The 15,945-nt window shown below is 44.1% G+C and overlaps 1 protein-coding gene across 4 annotated transcripts in view; it reads left to right on the forward strand.

Moving 5' to 3' along the window:
- Nucleotides 1-8,882: 8,882 nt before the first annotated feature.
- The window catches only part of FAM13C (family with sequence similarity 13 member C), a 116,737-nt gene continuing 109,674 nt past the window's right edge, over nt 8,883-15,945 (forward strand). For 2 of the 4 annotated variants that reach the window (XM_005425558.2, XM_005425560.2), the window contains exons 1-4: nt 8,883-9,107; nt 11,521-11,695; nt 11,899-12,108; nt 13,824-14,007. In XM_005425558.2, coding sequence (XP_005425615.1) covers nt 9,087-9,107; nt 11,521-11,695; nt 11,899-12,108; nt 13,824-14,007 — 590 coding nt within the window. In that variant the 5' untranslated portion in view covers nt 8,883-9,086. Of the gene's footprint in view, nt 9,108-9,749; nt 10,008-11,520; nt 11,696-11,898; nt 12,109-13,823; nt 14,008-15,945 lie in introns of those variants that run through there. The other 2 variants (XM_005425557.2, XM_005425559.2) reach the window with 1 other exon arrangement.

Here is a 15,945-nt window from a genome sequence, read left to right on the forward strand (position 1 = left end):
TGACAGCAATGTCATCTTTGCTGTCCTTCTTTGGAACGGATATAGCAAGGAGAAAAGGCAGTAACAGAGAGCAAGAAAAAGCATGGGGGAGGGCTAGCAGAAGAGCTTCAGAGAAAGCTGATGGGGAAAGAATTACAACACTTGAGCACCGAACAAGTCAGTGAGAGAGAGCCCTTGGAACCTCTTGTCTCTCTAGCTGCAGGCCAGCCCTGCGTGCATGTTGGGTTTTGCTGGCGTGGCTGGGGGAACGCCGTGTGATGATGAAGCCTTTCCTGAGCCAGCCAGGTGCTCCAGCAGAGGCAGGGTGACTCGGCTGCCTCTGGCCTGCCCCGTGTGCCCTGTGCAATGGCTTTTGCTCACAGAGCTGCTCTCGTGCCAAGGCTGTGTCTGCACAGCAGTGACAAATCTCTCCATGGGTGGCACGTCCTGTGCGCTCTGGCTTCTCGCTGCAGCTTTGACGTTTTGTGGAGCGTGTTGCAAGGCTCGGGTGAGGTGGAAGCTCTGAGTCCTGAGTTACAGCCTGCAAATGCCCCACTAGTTCTCAGCAGTGCTGTGGGCTTCAAGTGTGTGATGTGATTCTGGCTCATTAATAATTCTCGAGGTAAAAGCCAAGCATGTAAGGAGCAACCTGTGTTGTTGAAGTGCTGTGCACAGAGTTACTGTGTTTGAACACCTCATTAGGCAAGAGGGATGCAACATCTGAGTGGGGCAGACCTACGTGCAGTAATGTTCCCTCGTCTGGTCCAAGGCAGGAAAATCCAGCTTGGCTTCAAACAGTTTTTGCTGACTTTCTGGGATTCACTTATGTTTGTTTGTATTAAAACATGACCAAGATGCAGTTAGTTTGTCTTTTTTTTTTTCCCTTCCATTTGTCAGCTGAGTGTAACTACTGGGTTTTTTTCATGGTTTGCTTATTCAGCGCATGTGGAAAGAATATTGAGTATTCTGGATAGCCATAAATGCAACTCCAGTCCTAAATTGGAGTGCTGGGTATCTGATTTGGATTTGCACCCATTTTATGTGCTCTTATGGCAGCTGTAGTCATATTTCATCACATGTGTATAAAAGTAATACCATGTTTTACACATCTTAAAAAAACTGTGGGGATATCCTGGGTATGATCAGGGCATGTATGCCTTCAGATTCTTCTTTTAAAAGCTCACTTCCTGCCAACAATACATTCTGAGTTCTTTAAATATGAAACCGATGTTGAATTAGTGGTTGGTCTGAAAAAATGCAGCTGGAATTAACGCAAATGATTAGGTGGTATGTAGCACACTCTTGCAATGGAAATGGAGTCTATTATTAGGCAGCCTGATATGTGTGGAAATATGACTAGTGATCTGTAACAGTTTCCTGATGTAACCCTACCCAGCAGTGAGGAAAGAGCCCTGACTGTTAAAGAATTTTATTTCCCACTGCAAGCAATATGTGCTAGGACTCCTTGCCCCAGCCAGCTGAGCACTGTGATTTTATTTATCTTGTCTTTAACTGGTAAACAAGACCTAAGATTTTAATGTTTTGATTTTCCTGTTCTAGTTTTGCAGGGCTCCTTTCCAAGAAGATATTTCCAGAGATGCTGGAACTTACATTTTACTTGAGAGCCTTTCCTTCTATCTTCATGCTTCGTTCAAATCATGAGCCCATAAGTTCAAATGTGTTTTAGAAGGTGGCAGGACAGGTACAATGTGATAATCTGTGCCTTATTTGCTTGAAAAGTAGGTCATCAGCATTGACAGAGTGCTAGGGGTAGGAGAGGTGGTAGAGGTAGGTCAACAGTTCTGCCATGTAGAATTCTGGATTGTCTTGAGTTTTATAGTCCCTGACAAACAGATCTGGAACAGATGGAACCAGATGCTTAAGTAATTACTCTTTATTCTACAAGATAAAGTTATTGTTTATTGCATAAATTATTCAGTTACTGTGGAGTCAGTCATGAATAGAACATTTATCTACTTCTTTGCAGATCCTATGAAAGTTTATCATAGTTGCTGAAACACAAGACAAATGAAACTGTGAAATATTATTAGATTTAAAGTGTACTCTGTGCCTTGCTGAATTGATGGGCTTTATCATTAGCTGCAGAAAGAGATTACATTCCTTTGGTGGCTGTTAATTTGTCTATATCATGCTGATCCTGGATTCTTGCATCCAGCAGTGACATTGAACAATGTGCTGAGTGAGGGCTATAAAAATTGATGGAGATGTTTGCATAGCATTAAACTGACATGGAAGTATTTTTTTGTTGGAGAGTTATTTCACTTCAGGTCATTCAGGAGGGCCTTTCATATACACATATGGTGAATATGTTTGGCTGAGCATGATACCAGCCAGATTAAAAAATGGCAAAATTAGAAATTATACAGAAATCCAGTTGAACCAGACAGAGAAAGTAGAAAAAGTTGATTTCCTAGGAATCAGAATTTCTCAAACTCAGAGGGCTTATTTCAGTGATATTTTGCTGTAGACTCAATTATGTTGAAGAGTGAAGTTTAAGACTTCTCAGTCTTCATAGAAGAAACAGTCTTTAGAGGTATGTCAATATGCTCTCTGATTACAAAATTATTTTTTCTTTTTTTTTTTTTTGGATGAAGATATTTGTTCTTTTAAATGTTGGCTTTTAAGCAATCAAAACAGTTCAGAGGTGATACACACATGCTTAATTTGAACTGTTCTGTATCATGCAAAGATATTGTTGCAGGAACTAAATCAGAGAATGATTTTAGTTGAAAGGGACCTTTAAAGATGCTCTAGTTTAGGCTCTCTGCCATGACATAGTGATTTCAAGTTTCTCAGAGTAGCTGCTGTTCCTGGTTTGTTGTGACTCCCATGGCTCTGTGGGGAAGGCTTGACTCCTTTCTTTTATGTCCTCATTTGGGATGTCCTCACATTTTCTGTAACAGCATCTTGTGTTAATTTTCTTTAGTGTGTCCATAGCTTCTTACAACAACTGTATTGGTCAGCTTTAACCAGCTGTGTTCAATGTGTGGAGTACTTGCTTGCTTGGGCTTTCTTCATTATTGTTAAATAATCACACCAGTCCAAGCAGACTTTATTAACCCTGGTGCCATTTCATGTTTTCAGAAACTAGAGGCCCACATATCTGAAATGAGCAACTTGCTGAAATTCTTGGCCAGAGCTATAAAAAGAGAATAAAATATGACTGGTATGTACACAGATTTCTCTACTCTGCAGTTGCTCAAGGCTTCATCTGCTGAGGAAAAGGAGTCTTGTGCATGTGTGATAAAGAGGAGCTGAGACAGGGCAGATCCTGCAGCTCTGGGGTCTCCCTGCTGTGCTTTCTTCTCTTTGGCTCTCCTGTGTCAGGTGCAGGTGTTGTGCTGTGTTTGCTGCAGTTTCGAGGGGGAGGAGAGCACATGGCTGGAGTGTGAGGCTGAACACGCAGCCCCCTCCAGTCTGCTCACTTGGTGTGCAGCAAGGAGCACCATGGAATGCTCAGGTGCTCACTGTGTGCCTCAGTGAGCCATGAGCCCAGACTGACTGAGTCCCCGTGCTGCTGTACAGAGATTGGGTACAGTGGATTTCCAGGGCACAGTTTAGTGTTTTCTGCCAGTCAGAGTGCTTGCTTAAGGCATGCAGCTGCATTGTTGAGGGTGCATAGCTGTAAATGCACCCACAGCACCTCTGAAAATGCTTTTTTCTTTTATTTCCCCAAGAGCAGCTGGATATTTCTGTGGTGTGAGCTCAGGTGTAACTGCTGGCACAACGTGCTGCAGTGTGCTGCATGGCTGGGAAGGACTCAGGGCAGTTCCTGTGTGAGCTGCTGTGCAGCAAATGTGACTACAGCAAATGCTCCTCTCTTCTGCCTTTGGCTCCAACCTTAATCTTACCTGGTCACAGTTAAACTTGCAAACTCAATTTCGCTTAATTCAAATTAATGTCTTTTCCTCCCTTATTTCTCTCATTGCAGGCTGCTAAATTATCTGCCTAACCCCTTTTCTCCTTTCCTGTCACACACAGCTCATGTTGAAAAGTAAACACGTTTTCAGTGATTAACAGCAGAGACTAGATGCAGCTGAGTAACAAGATGGATACCTACACTCTGTTTTGTAAATGGCCAGTGCTCTGACCAACTCTATTTACAGATTGTATCTAAATTGTGTGGGTTTTTGTGGTTATAACTTTAAATTTTGATATGTGACAGGCATATCAGGTTGGATTAGGTCATGCTGCCTTGCATTGGAATCCAATTACTTTGCTTTTTAATTAAAATGTCCCTGGGTTGGAGTGGCTGTGTCCCTGCTTTGCATTACTTAGGGGACCATCCTCCCAAATTGGGATAACAAATCATCTGGCATGTCTTTCTCAGATTCTGTGAATTACAATAAATGTTTTGTACAAGGTTGTGCAAGAGATCAGAAAAATGCTTAATTAAATAACATTTGCTTCAAGTTAAACAGAGTCATGTGGAGGTACTGGGAACGAGTAGGGAACAAAAAATATATTTGTGAGACTAGGTTTGACAATCTGTCTCCTCCCTGGTGTATCCATGATATCAAACTATTAAGAAGTCACTCTTCTGGGTGTAGGAATTTTAGCTACCAAAAAGATTCCTGGGAGAGGGAGATGGGAAGAAGAAATTCCCCCTGAGCACAGACCATTACCTTGTTGCTTTAGAAACAGGAGACCTGAATTTTCATATTACAGACTGAATAACTCCAAATAGAGTTTTATCATATCTGAAACTGGGAAGATTGGGAAGACTGATGGAGATGCTGCTGCCATCTCAGCTCCTCTGGGGGGAAGGTCTGTATTTTGAGAGTCTTTCTTTGAGTTTTCTCTAACTTTGTTCAAGAATTAGTATCACAAAAGTGCATAAAGCAGAGCTTATTGAACATAATAGGAGCAACTCCTCTAAAATGAACCAGTAAGGAGTGGTTCTATGACATTGGAGAACTACAAAGGAAAAACTGCCTATGCCTGACTTTTATATGGGCTAGGGCAGTGTCTGTGGTGCAAGAGGATGCCTCTACTTAGTGTACTCCTCCTTTTCATTTTCTTTTTTTTCATCCCCACCTCAGGTGCTGTGCAAGCTAGAGCCAGAGAGAAGGCAAGGACTAATCCTGTCTTACTTCTTTACAGCTCTTCAAAGAGGCAATTTTGTGTTGAAACTGTATTATTTATGAAAAATGGTAGCATATGGTGCCAGAGATAATTGCTTCAGCAAGAGATTAATACCCCATGAGCTGTCTGGAGCTGAAGCTGGAAGCTGAGTCTCCCTTCAGCTGTGGGAAGCTGTCAGAAACCAGCAGCAGTTTGTGGATGGAGCCTCTGGGAGGTCTGTCTTCCTGGGAGGATGATTTGGGATGCAGAAACTGGCCTGGTACTTGCAACTTTTGCTGAAACTAATCCAACATTTCAAATTCCCTTTGAAAATGAGCAGACAGGAAGCAAACCATGATTGCAAAAATTTTGTGTTCGTTTGCGTTTTTCTTTTAATCTTTCTGTTTCTTGGAGGAATTTACCTGGAATCAGCCAATTTCATGACATAGACTGAAATATAATAGAAATACAGACTTCAAATAATTTGTAGGGCCTGAAAAAGAGCTCTACTTGCTTCACTACAATAGTTTTCAGCTTGTGGCTATTTTTGCTGGTGTTCTGCTCTTTAGCAACAACAGCATGATAGCACCTTTAGATAATGAAGCAATACTGCATTTGAATGCTGACTTGTTTTCCCTGGAACAGCATCAAGAAAATGAAGAGGTTTAAGTGCCAGGTGGAGATTAGAGGAAGAAAATGAGATTCAAAACAGGAAGCAGAGAGAGGCAGGCTCCAAAACAACCTTCATGACATTTCACTCCAAGAGAGGAATATTGGTGGTTATTGATCTGTCGCCTGCCCGTCACTTTCAGTTCCACAAAACTGCCAAGGAATTGTGCAGCTTTCTGCAGGCTTTTCAAAAGCCTTTAAAAGAAAGATGATGCTAGAAGGTTTAATGGGCTGGGAAGACAAAAAAAAAAAAGAAAAAAAAAGGCCAGCAAGCAGTCTGAGCATTTGCCTCCCACTGTTTCATTGGGCAGCTCTCCACATGCCTGTAATTCAGCTGCCTGGAAACAAGCTCAGCTGAGCCACCTCAGGACACCAACACATGCCCTGCCAGAGATGAGCCCAGATAGAGAGAAGCAGGTCCAAGGCTGCCAGGTGCAGTGTCTCCAGTGGAAGGAGCCTTGCTGTGACTCAGGGATATCTGCTCAGGCACAGCTCTGCACTCGTGTGTGCCTGGCTGGTGGAGAAGGGGCAGCTCCCCTGTGCCTGGCTGGCCCTGGCTCTGCAGGCACACCCATCTCTGTCTTCAGGCATCTATTTCCAGAGAAGACCACCGGAGCAGCTGTGAGCAGAAATCAAGTCAGAGGGGACGCTGCTGGGCTGACAAGGGCTTGCCTGGCAGGAGGTGGTGTGGCCTGTGTGCTCTTCCCATGGGCACAGTAAAAAGCAGTGCAAGTAGCAGCAGGGGAGAGCTGCTTTCTTGTCAGGACAGCAACTCTTCCTTGCTGATAATTTAACTTGGCGAGTAGGCACAGTTGGCAATCAGATTGTTGTGATGAAGGATGTGTGGCAACCAGTCCCTACATCTCTGCTCTGACTTTTACCAGCTAAAGTGTAGGAAAAGTTATATTGATACTGTAGTAATCAAGAGAGAGAGATGCCTCATTTCTCGCCAATGATTACCTAATATGAAATGCATTTTTCCATGTCTACTTCTGTCTTGGTTGTAACTCTTATTTCTATTTTTCCTTTTGCTTGAGAAGCCTTATAGTTTAATCTATCAGTTCCATATACTATAAAATGTGCAAATTTTCAGAATTTACCAAGTTTACTGTTTAGAGTGGCTCCTGATGAATTGGGATAAAATACACAAACACTGTCTGTGAGATGAAAACCTGCCTTGAAAGCCAGTAATACAGGTTTGTCTGACAGAATCTCAGCCGTGTGTATCATCCCTGACTGTTCTTTGTGATTATTCTGGGATGCTTTTATGGGCTTAGATCCCAAGGGTTCTCAAGGCTGAGGTGGTGCAACTGATGTATCACAGCATGACAGTGCCTCCCCAAAGCCTGCAGCTGGCATCAGCAGAGCTGCTTGCCCCAGTGTTTGCTGCTAATCCAGAGCTGCCAGAGCCTCTCCAGCTGGGTGTGGGCCACGCAGGACTGTCCACATCACATCCCTGGGGGCATACACTCTCTGCTCGGCTCCTGGGCTTTCTTTCCTCCTTGGCTGGATGCTTGGAGACTCCTGAAGCTGAGACACAGATCACAAAGTTAGCAGACCAGGCTGCTTGCAGCTTTGAAGGAAAACTTCAATGAACCCTGAAGCCTCAGTTAATTATTTTTCTTGCTGCTATTGTTTTTTACTGCTGCTGACAGTGGATTTACCTCTGCCCTCTCCCACAGGGATCCTGCTGTTCCTAATGCTGCTGTAAAAGCCTGATTTTCTAAGGAGCAAAACTAAACTTTTCTGTTTTCCTTTCGTGTTTATCCTTTCTCTATCTTTTTGAAACATCAGCAATCCTCACAAGTGGCCCATTCAGCAGCTGGAGGAGTGGCCCCAGTGGAGAGAGTACAAAGGCAGCCCCTGGTGCTCGGCCAGCCCCTCACAGAGCCAGGCTGGGGCACTGCCTTTCCTCACAAGCCTTCCCCTGGGCAGCAGGGTGCTGCGAGACCAAAAGCTTTGCTTTTAATTTAGACGCGCCCCTTGAAGTCAGGGTGGCTCCTCAAAGCACCACACATCCTTTTCATACATCTGAAGTCCTGCAGGGGCTGACTTTGATCCAGAGGTTGTGGAGGAAGGGTTGGAATTTCAGTTACACAGTATGAGCAGTTATATGTTTAATTTGCGCTGCCTGCAGCCTCCTCCTTTTTTGTACAGCTGCGATGCGAGGAGAAATCATCTGGAGGGATGCTCGGTGCTGCTCAGCACCAAAGGAAAACCCTGCCCAGGGTCGGGCTCCTTGCCTGCCGGCAGTGGGGCTTGCAGGACCACCTCTCTGCAAGGCTCGTGTGCCCTCTAGCTGCTGCATCCTCCGGGAGCCCTGCCCGAGCTGGCAGGCAGGACTTGGAAGCGAATTCTTCAATACTGGAGTCACAGGAGCAGTCGAGACCAGGGGTTGGTTGCAGTGGCTGCTGCCTTGTTATGAGTCAACGGATAAAATTTCTGTTTGCTGCTCAGGTGGAGAATTTGTTGGTTGAAAGGTGTTTGCCTACAGTTTACACGCTGAGCTGAAGCAGGGGGAAGTGACACGTCAGCAGGATGACTCCTGTGATATCTAGTAGGATTGAAAATCAAAATGTGAATCAGAAATATGTACTGTGGGGCAGGTAGCAAAGAGTTAGAAAGTTGAACACTTTTTGTTCATTTTGTAGGTTTTGCACAGGGCTCTTTGTGATGTGTTTCTCTGCGGAGTGCAGATCTCTGCAGGCTCACAGGCTGGCTAAGGCGACTCTGAGTGCTTTGGTCTGTCCCAAAGGGACCCAGCAAAGGTGGGAGAGCCACTGGTGCTCCTGCAAACACAGCAAATAAGGGTTTGAGGGCAGGGAGGCTGGGCAAGCACTGCTCATGGTGGTTGCAGGGCACAGGAGCTGAGTGCAGCAGGGAGGGGATGTCACACCAAAATGCCCCCTGTGCCCTCAGCCACGAGCACAGAGCACCACACTGCTGTGAGAGGGCACTCACACTTGCTTCTCTCTTTTGTCACTCATATTTAGTGGTGTTGGGGTACTGCACCATCGGCCCCAGGACCTCCTGTGGGCCCAGCAGCTTGAACAGGCTGAATAGCCACAGCTGAGGTGATGGGCAGAGCTTGGCTGCAGAGATGAGGCCAGACTGAACAGGCACGGCTGTGGTGGTGGGCACAGCATTTCTAACAGGCTAAATGGCCACAGCTCTGGTGACGGGCACAGCACTTTTAACAGGTTAAATAGCCACAGCTGTGGTGATGGGCACAGGTGGAGCTTGTTTGCAGAGACAGGCCAAGCTGGGGGATGATGAGGAGGATGTGGATTTTTCTGGGGCCAGCTCCATAGGCAGAGGAAGGAAGCCCAAAGCCACAGCATTTTTCTGACCATATGGAGGGATCTTGTGGAGAGGTAAGTGGGCTAAAATTCTGCACTAGTTTTTAGGTGGTATTCCTTCTGCTAAAGGAAGAAGGAACTATCTTTGCTGTCTGTGCTACACCAGTGTGGGGTTGGAGTAACTCCTGCTTTTCTAGTGCTCCACCAAGGGGGTCTGGCTCAGCACCTCTACCATTTTTTTTCTGTTTCACATGTACCTACTAAGCTTGTGTCCAAAATCTCCCTTAATTAGATTTTACTGCAACCCTGCTTCTTTATGACTTATTTCCCAGGATAAGGCATTGTATCTGAAACAATTATAAAGGGTGTTAGGCTTAATTGCATCTTCATATTTTAAAATAATTGGATGGGTCCTTGCCTGGGTGTTGGCCAAAATTATTGTGTGTTTGTTATATAAAAAAGTGGCTATGGTGTGTATATAGAGGGCTACCTCATAGCATTTTCCTTGCTGCTGTAGCTGGCAGGAGGGATAGCAGGCAGTAGGGATATCTGCAAACCTGCACTGCAGAAACCCACTCAAGAGCAAATACCAGGCCCAGGATCAGTGTGGCTTGGAAAGCTGTGGCATTGTGTGTGGTAGGTGCCATGGAAACATCTCCTGGTGGTAACTCAGCCCTCAGCTTGTGCAAGGTGCTCCACAGGGAAGTGCTGGCTGCGAGGAGTCCTCTTTCACTATGAGTTAATTTCTACCTTCCACTGGCTCTGGAGGGAAACCACTGATTAAGGTGATGCCTAGCAATTATACTATGATAAATTAATTGCAGAGGAACAGCCCAATGGCTGCAGTGATCTCTGGCCAGGCTGCACGGCTCTGTGGAGAGGAAGAAAGGTGATGGTGTCTCGGAGCAGCACAGCTGAAACACCGGCACTCTGCTGCAGCCTAACATGGGAGCAGGTGCCTCCCTTTCCATCTGTGTAAGTGAACTTAAATCTGGCTGCTTCACTCCTTCCTCACACCCTTCCTCCTTTCTGAGAAGGCTCTGCTGCATCTTAGAGGGGAGAGGGAGGGATTTGCAGTCATGGTGCACAGGTATTTTAGAGGCTTTTTGTAACACCTTGTAGCTTATATACAAAAATGCTGTAAAATATGTTTGGCACATGCTGATATTTGTTCTTTTTAGATAACTATTTATGCTGTAACACTAACATCACAGTCTAAGCTTTCCTATGTACTGAAAGAGCAAAATGGCCTGGGGTGTTTTGAGTGCTGTGTGTGCTTTTGCCATGGCAGCAGGGCTGGCCTGGAGCTCCAGCTCATGGCTCTGCTGCAGGCAAAGTGTGTGAAAAACAGCTTCACTAAGGCAGTTCAGCTTCAAACCCACAGGAAATTTTCCTTCTGAAACATAGTAATAAAAAAAACATTGAAAAAGAGGCTGGTTTGAGATAATGCTAAAAAAACCAAGAACAAATTAAAAATCCCCTTTAGATACTGTTTAAATAGTCCTAGTGCAGAAATGGTAAATCCAGGTTTGGACTTCTGCTCTCCTTGCCTGGTAGGAGTGAGGATGGGATGCAGCAATTTCTGTGGGCCATGGCACCTGCCTGTCAGGCAAGCGGGGGGCTTCGGGGAGCTGGGAAAGAGGGCAGGGCAGCCAGGACGCCTTTCACAGTGCTGGGCAGAATTTCCCCCTTTTGTAAAATATTCCTGAGGGATATTATTATTAAACATATAGTTGTTATATTTATTTTTAAATGTATCTGAGCATCTATTTGGAAATATGTTTTTAAACAGCCCCAGGTGGCCCTGAGGGGCTGCAGAGCCGCTGTGCCCGCCCGGGGCAGCCCCGTCCTCACAGAGCCCCTCAGCCGCCCTCAGAGACAGGGCCCCTACCAGAGCCCACAGACTCCCCAGCCCACGCCCTGGCAGGATGGAAAAGCAGCTTCCTTCGTCAGACAGGATGAAAAGTGCAAGTTTTCTGTGATTTTTTTATGCTTTTGCATCAGTTGTTGGGGTAAAAAATTTGGAATAACCAGGTGAGGAGAAAGAAATCTATTTCAAGGCTTGCGCCATGGCTGCCGCTGAAATTCCACTTCTGGTTCCTTCATAATCTTGTGGTTTTTATCCTCAGGAATTAGGCAGAAATTCACAAGTTTCATGGAGTTGGAAGGTTGTGCACCAGCGTGGGGTCAGCTTTTTCCTGACTTTTGGGGCTCTTTTGAGAGTTAGTGACTGCTCTCTGCCCATCTGCCTCAACACAAGGCCCCATTTTCCCTGACTGTAGGGATGAGGGGGCTTCACGGGAGTTCACCCCGTCACAGGTCTCACCTCAGCTCTACAGAAGAATATTAGTAAGAATATACAGTAGAAATAAAATCTATACTAAGATGCTACAAAAAAGACAATAATTTTGCCCAAGTTGTTGATCTTTGGAGGTTAAAATAATAAAAACCAGTTGATGTTTACCACTTGACTGTTTTTATTCCCCAGCAATCATTCTCTTCTATACAAGTTAGGCACACAACAAATAAAGTTTCACCAGAGCTACAGTTCAGCAGAGAAGGAAGCACATTTGGTGTTCCTCTGGAAACCCTTGTAGAGGATGCAAAGCAACATGGGGTTCCTTCTCTTGTGACACAGATGGTGGAGTACCTGGAGGTATTTGGTAAGTTCATGTTTTTCCTGCTTGGATTCTGGAAACTGATATTCTTTGTTTAAGCTTTACTTTTCAGCTGTAAATGCTGGAAAATCCTTATTTAAAATTATTGTGCTTTCTTAAAGGAGCTCTTGCTTTTTGAACTCCAGTTCTGAACACAAAGATGTGGTAAAGTAACAAGCACTGCTCACTGTTCTGCATTTCTTACGCAGGTCTGGAGCGCGTCGGTATATTTCGGGTTGGTGGCTCAGCAAATAAAATCAAGGAATTGAGGCAGAAGTACAATCAAGGGGAAAAAGTAGACCTTATTAATGATGGAGATGTTGATTCTGTGGCCAGTCTCCTGAAGCTCTTTCTGAAAGAACTACCAGTGGCTGTTTTTCCAGACAATATTTGCTCTGGCTTGCTGAAAACTTTCCAAGGTACAGAACGGGCAACTTCCAAGCTTCTGTCCATTCTCTGACAGTGACAGATAATGTGTTCATTGCACTTTCTATAAACAAGGTTTTGTGTTTCCTTAACCTGAAGCTGATGTTTAATTGCTTTGGAGGGACCAGGCATCTATGAACTTGTCTACAGTCTTTTTAAAATTCATTAGGTCTTTTGGGTTCCCTTCCTTCCTGTGGCAATGAATCCTGCAATCCAATCCTGTTTTCTTTGAGAAAGCTCTTCTTCTGCATGCTTTGTTTTTTAAATTGTATACCATACTGGTTACTGAGATAATATTTTTAGTTTTAATGCAACCACCACCATAATGCTGCTTGTGTCTTTATATAGCCACTGCCTCACTTCTCTCTTTTCTGAGCTGAAGCCTCTTTTTTTATTTAACCTTCTGTGTTAAAGGAGGTTTTTCTGCACATCACTCTTTTTATTTAGAACTGTGTTTTTAGTTAGCATTTATTTTTCCAGTCCTCTTATAATCTTGGACAGCAGTGTGTGGAGCGGCATGCAAAGAGCACCCCAGCAGCCCTCTGCCTGTTCCCCGTTCATGCCTGCAGTGGCTGAGCTCTGTTCTCAGTCTGCCCGGTGATTCTGACTGGTAGCTAATTCAGGTGTTTGCAGACAAATAAATGGCTTTTGTGGGTTACTTCGCAGGCTGCTTTTGTTCGAAGTGCCCTCGTAGGAGTTTACAAAGAAAGAGAAAGGAAGCAGTTTTAGGAAGTGTGAAAGTCTATGCAGAAGGACCCATGGGGCTTTTGTGAGCACTTTGTTTTTTCTACCCTGGACAGTCTTGCTGTTGTTTTTTAAAGTTATTTTTTCCTCTTCGTCCCCTTTTCCATTTCACTCATTAATCAGTTGAGCAGCATGGGCCTTGGCCTGTGCAGAATGTGTTTTTTTAGGGCTAAAATTACCCTCAAGGGCATGATTTGCTCATAAGCAATGTCAAAGCTACGCAGATGTGTCCTGGTGATCTATGGCAAATTTGAGCATCAGCTGCCAATTATTGAGCAGTACTGTCATCTCAATTCTAGTAACCAGGAGATTTTATCTTACTGATAGGGAACTGCTATTCAAATGGAGTTGTTTGTGAACCCATTTTCTGCCTTGTTACCCTTCTTTGAAGAATAAGAACCAAGAAAATGTTAAGTATCCCCAATTTAGAATTTTAAGCATCTCTTGTGTAACTGCAGTTGCATATTTATAGAGCAAAGTTGTTTTGAGTCTGAGAGCTACCAATTAGTCAGGAAATGAAGATGATGTGGGGCTAAAAGGCTACAGTTTCTCATTCCTCCTAATGAGAATCATACAGCATGTGTAAAATCTTTTGGGAGAGTCAAGGCTGACAACCTTGTACTGTCCTTCAAGACAGCTTTGAGGATTCAGGTACATGACTCCTGCCTGCAATTTTATTAGGAAAGCAGAAAGTGCTGGATGATTCTGCCTTAAGAGGAAAAATATTAGAAACAGTGAATGTAAAACTCAATATCTGGAAAATCCATGGTTCTTATTCATATTCATAAGTGAAAAGCATATGTCAAAATTTAGTGTACAAAATCCTTGTTTGGGATGTATTTATTCTTCACATTGTTCTAATATATTTTAAAACCTTTCTTCTTACTTATATCTAATGTCTGTGATGAAATTGTGTTGGCATGAGGAATATTTATGGTATAAGTTTGGGGTTTTTTTTCCTCAGAGCACAAAATCAACACAACAGAATGCATAGAGAACCTGAGACAGTTGCTCAGCTGCCTGCCCAAAGCCCATCAAAACCTTCTTCAGTTCCTGTCTGCTTTCCTGTTAAAGGTGGCAACCTACAGTGCAGTGAATTTCATGACTCTGGAAAACCTGGCCATCGTGTTTGGACCTGCTCTGTTCAAGTGAGTCCTCTCTGCTGAGCTGCCTCAAACAGCACAACAAGGTCACACCTTACAGGGAGGCTTTCTGTCGTAACTCTGGGTCTGATAGAGAGCGAAGCATTTTGTAAGATCAGTGTTTATATGGTGTATTGTGGGCAGATGTGACAGGTTCTGAGCTGGCTGATCCCTTTCATATTGTTGGGCACTGACTAGACAGGGCAAGCCTCCAGTGAGAAACCATATGAAGAGACATGAGGGATAGAGAGCTGTTCAATGGCAACTACTTCTCTTTTCTGAGCCAAGATAAGTGCTGGCTGTGGGGGCTACTTAGTTGTTGGATTTGATTCTGTAAAGCTCACCCTCACTTTGGCCTTGTAACAGCATTTGATATCAGAGAAATGAATCCCTGTTATCAAGAAAGAGAAGCAACTCATTCTGCCCTTGCCACTAGAATTCAAGTTGTCATCCAAGCTGAGCAGTGAGTGCTTGGCTGGAGCTAGAGAAGGCATGTGAGTGGGCACAAAACTGGAAGCTAAAAATGAGAGGTGGGACAACATGCCGTGCAAGTCAAGATGATAAGAAGGAAAAGCCTAGTGTGATCAGATAATGGAGAATTTTCCCTTTCACTGTTGACACCAGAGGATGTTAAAATACTTATACCTGTTACAACTTGTAAATCTTTGTTCTAGTGGATCACAGCCATGCCAGGTTAATATGAACTGTAAGGCAATGACACTTTACAAAATATCTCTATTAGCAGTTAATATCTTCTATGCAGTAAAAAAGCCTTGTTATTCAGTTGGGTGTTTTATGGCAAGCCAAGTTCATTTTAAAAGTATATATTCAGCAAAATTGGTGCCCAGCATCAATGACAGGCTTTGTTTTGTGGAAGTGGACTTTTAAGCCTTTCTGCTGTTTCATAGGTCTCTATATGTGGTCTCTGTTTTCCTGCTCTGCGGGTGTATTGCCAGGTCTACAGGAATTTGACCTTTGGACGTGATACAAGTTTATATCTTAAACAAAAGCACAGTAAGGGAAGTGAATCTAACGAGATGTGGTGTGGTTGGAACTATGCCACTCTGTCCTCTGGGGGAAAAACTTCACCATGGAGGATATTCAGCAGTGCAACAACACAGTTTTGCAAATTGACCCCAAGTTCCTTAATATCTGAATACTAAAGTTAGTAAATGAGTGGAGACAGATGAGGTTTATTTATCAGTGTTTGGATTAGTTGTGTGGTTATACTTATGAGCATTGCCTGACACTAAAAGGCCTTCACCAAGAATCTATCCCTTGGCCCCCACATTAACTCAAAAATCACTTCACTCACTGTCACTTTTCTGCCATCAGGTGACATTTGCTCTCACCTGGGGCTTCTGCGCATGCACATGTGTGCAAGAAGGCTTTGTTCCTTTATCTCCATTCCCAAATTATCCCAATGTGGGCCCACTGATTCCTGTATATGCACACGAGGATTCAGTGTGCTCCCTTATTGATTGATGAGCTGCTTCAGTTTTTAAATATCCCACTCTTCTGGGACATGGCCCAGCTACTTCTGAACATGTGCCTTTGCCTGGTTTTAAGGTACATTCAGTGCTAAACTGAGCATTTGTGGCAATGACCTGTCTGAGAAGCCTTGAAAAGTATCAGCTCAGGGTTTCCCTGCCAGTGACCTGTCAAGACAACAGCTACCATAAATAGAAGTATGTCTGCCCTATAAAAATGTTATCTTCACCTCTTTACAGTCATTCTGATCTCACCAGCTCTGGGAGACAACCCAGTAAATCTGAAGCTCAGGTTTGGTTTTTTTTTTTCTTTGTAAAACATTTAACTCCATGGTGCTGTGCTTGTTGAGTTACCTCCTAGGGTTATGAAAAATCACCTTTTTGGAGGTTGGGTGGAGAGGAGAGCCTTGAAACTGGCACTGTCAGTGAGATTGCTCTATAGCACTTCCTGCTG

Source organism: Geospiza fortis, unplaced genomic scaffold (genome assembly GCF_000277835.1).
Source record: "Geospiza fortis unplaced genomic scaffold, GeoFor_1.0 scaffold92, whole genome shotgun sequence".
In the NCBI taxonomy this organism is placed as follows: domain Eukaryota; kingdom Metazoa; phylum Chordata; class Aves; order Passeriformes; family Thraupidae; genus Geospiza; species Geospiza fortis.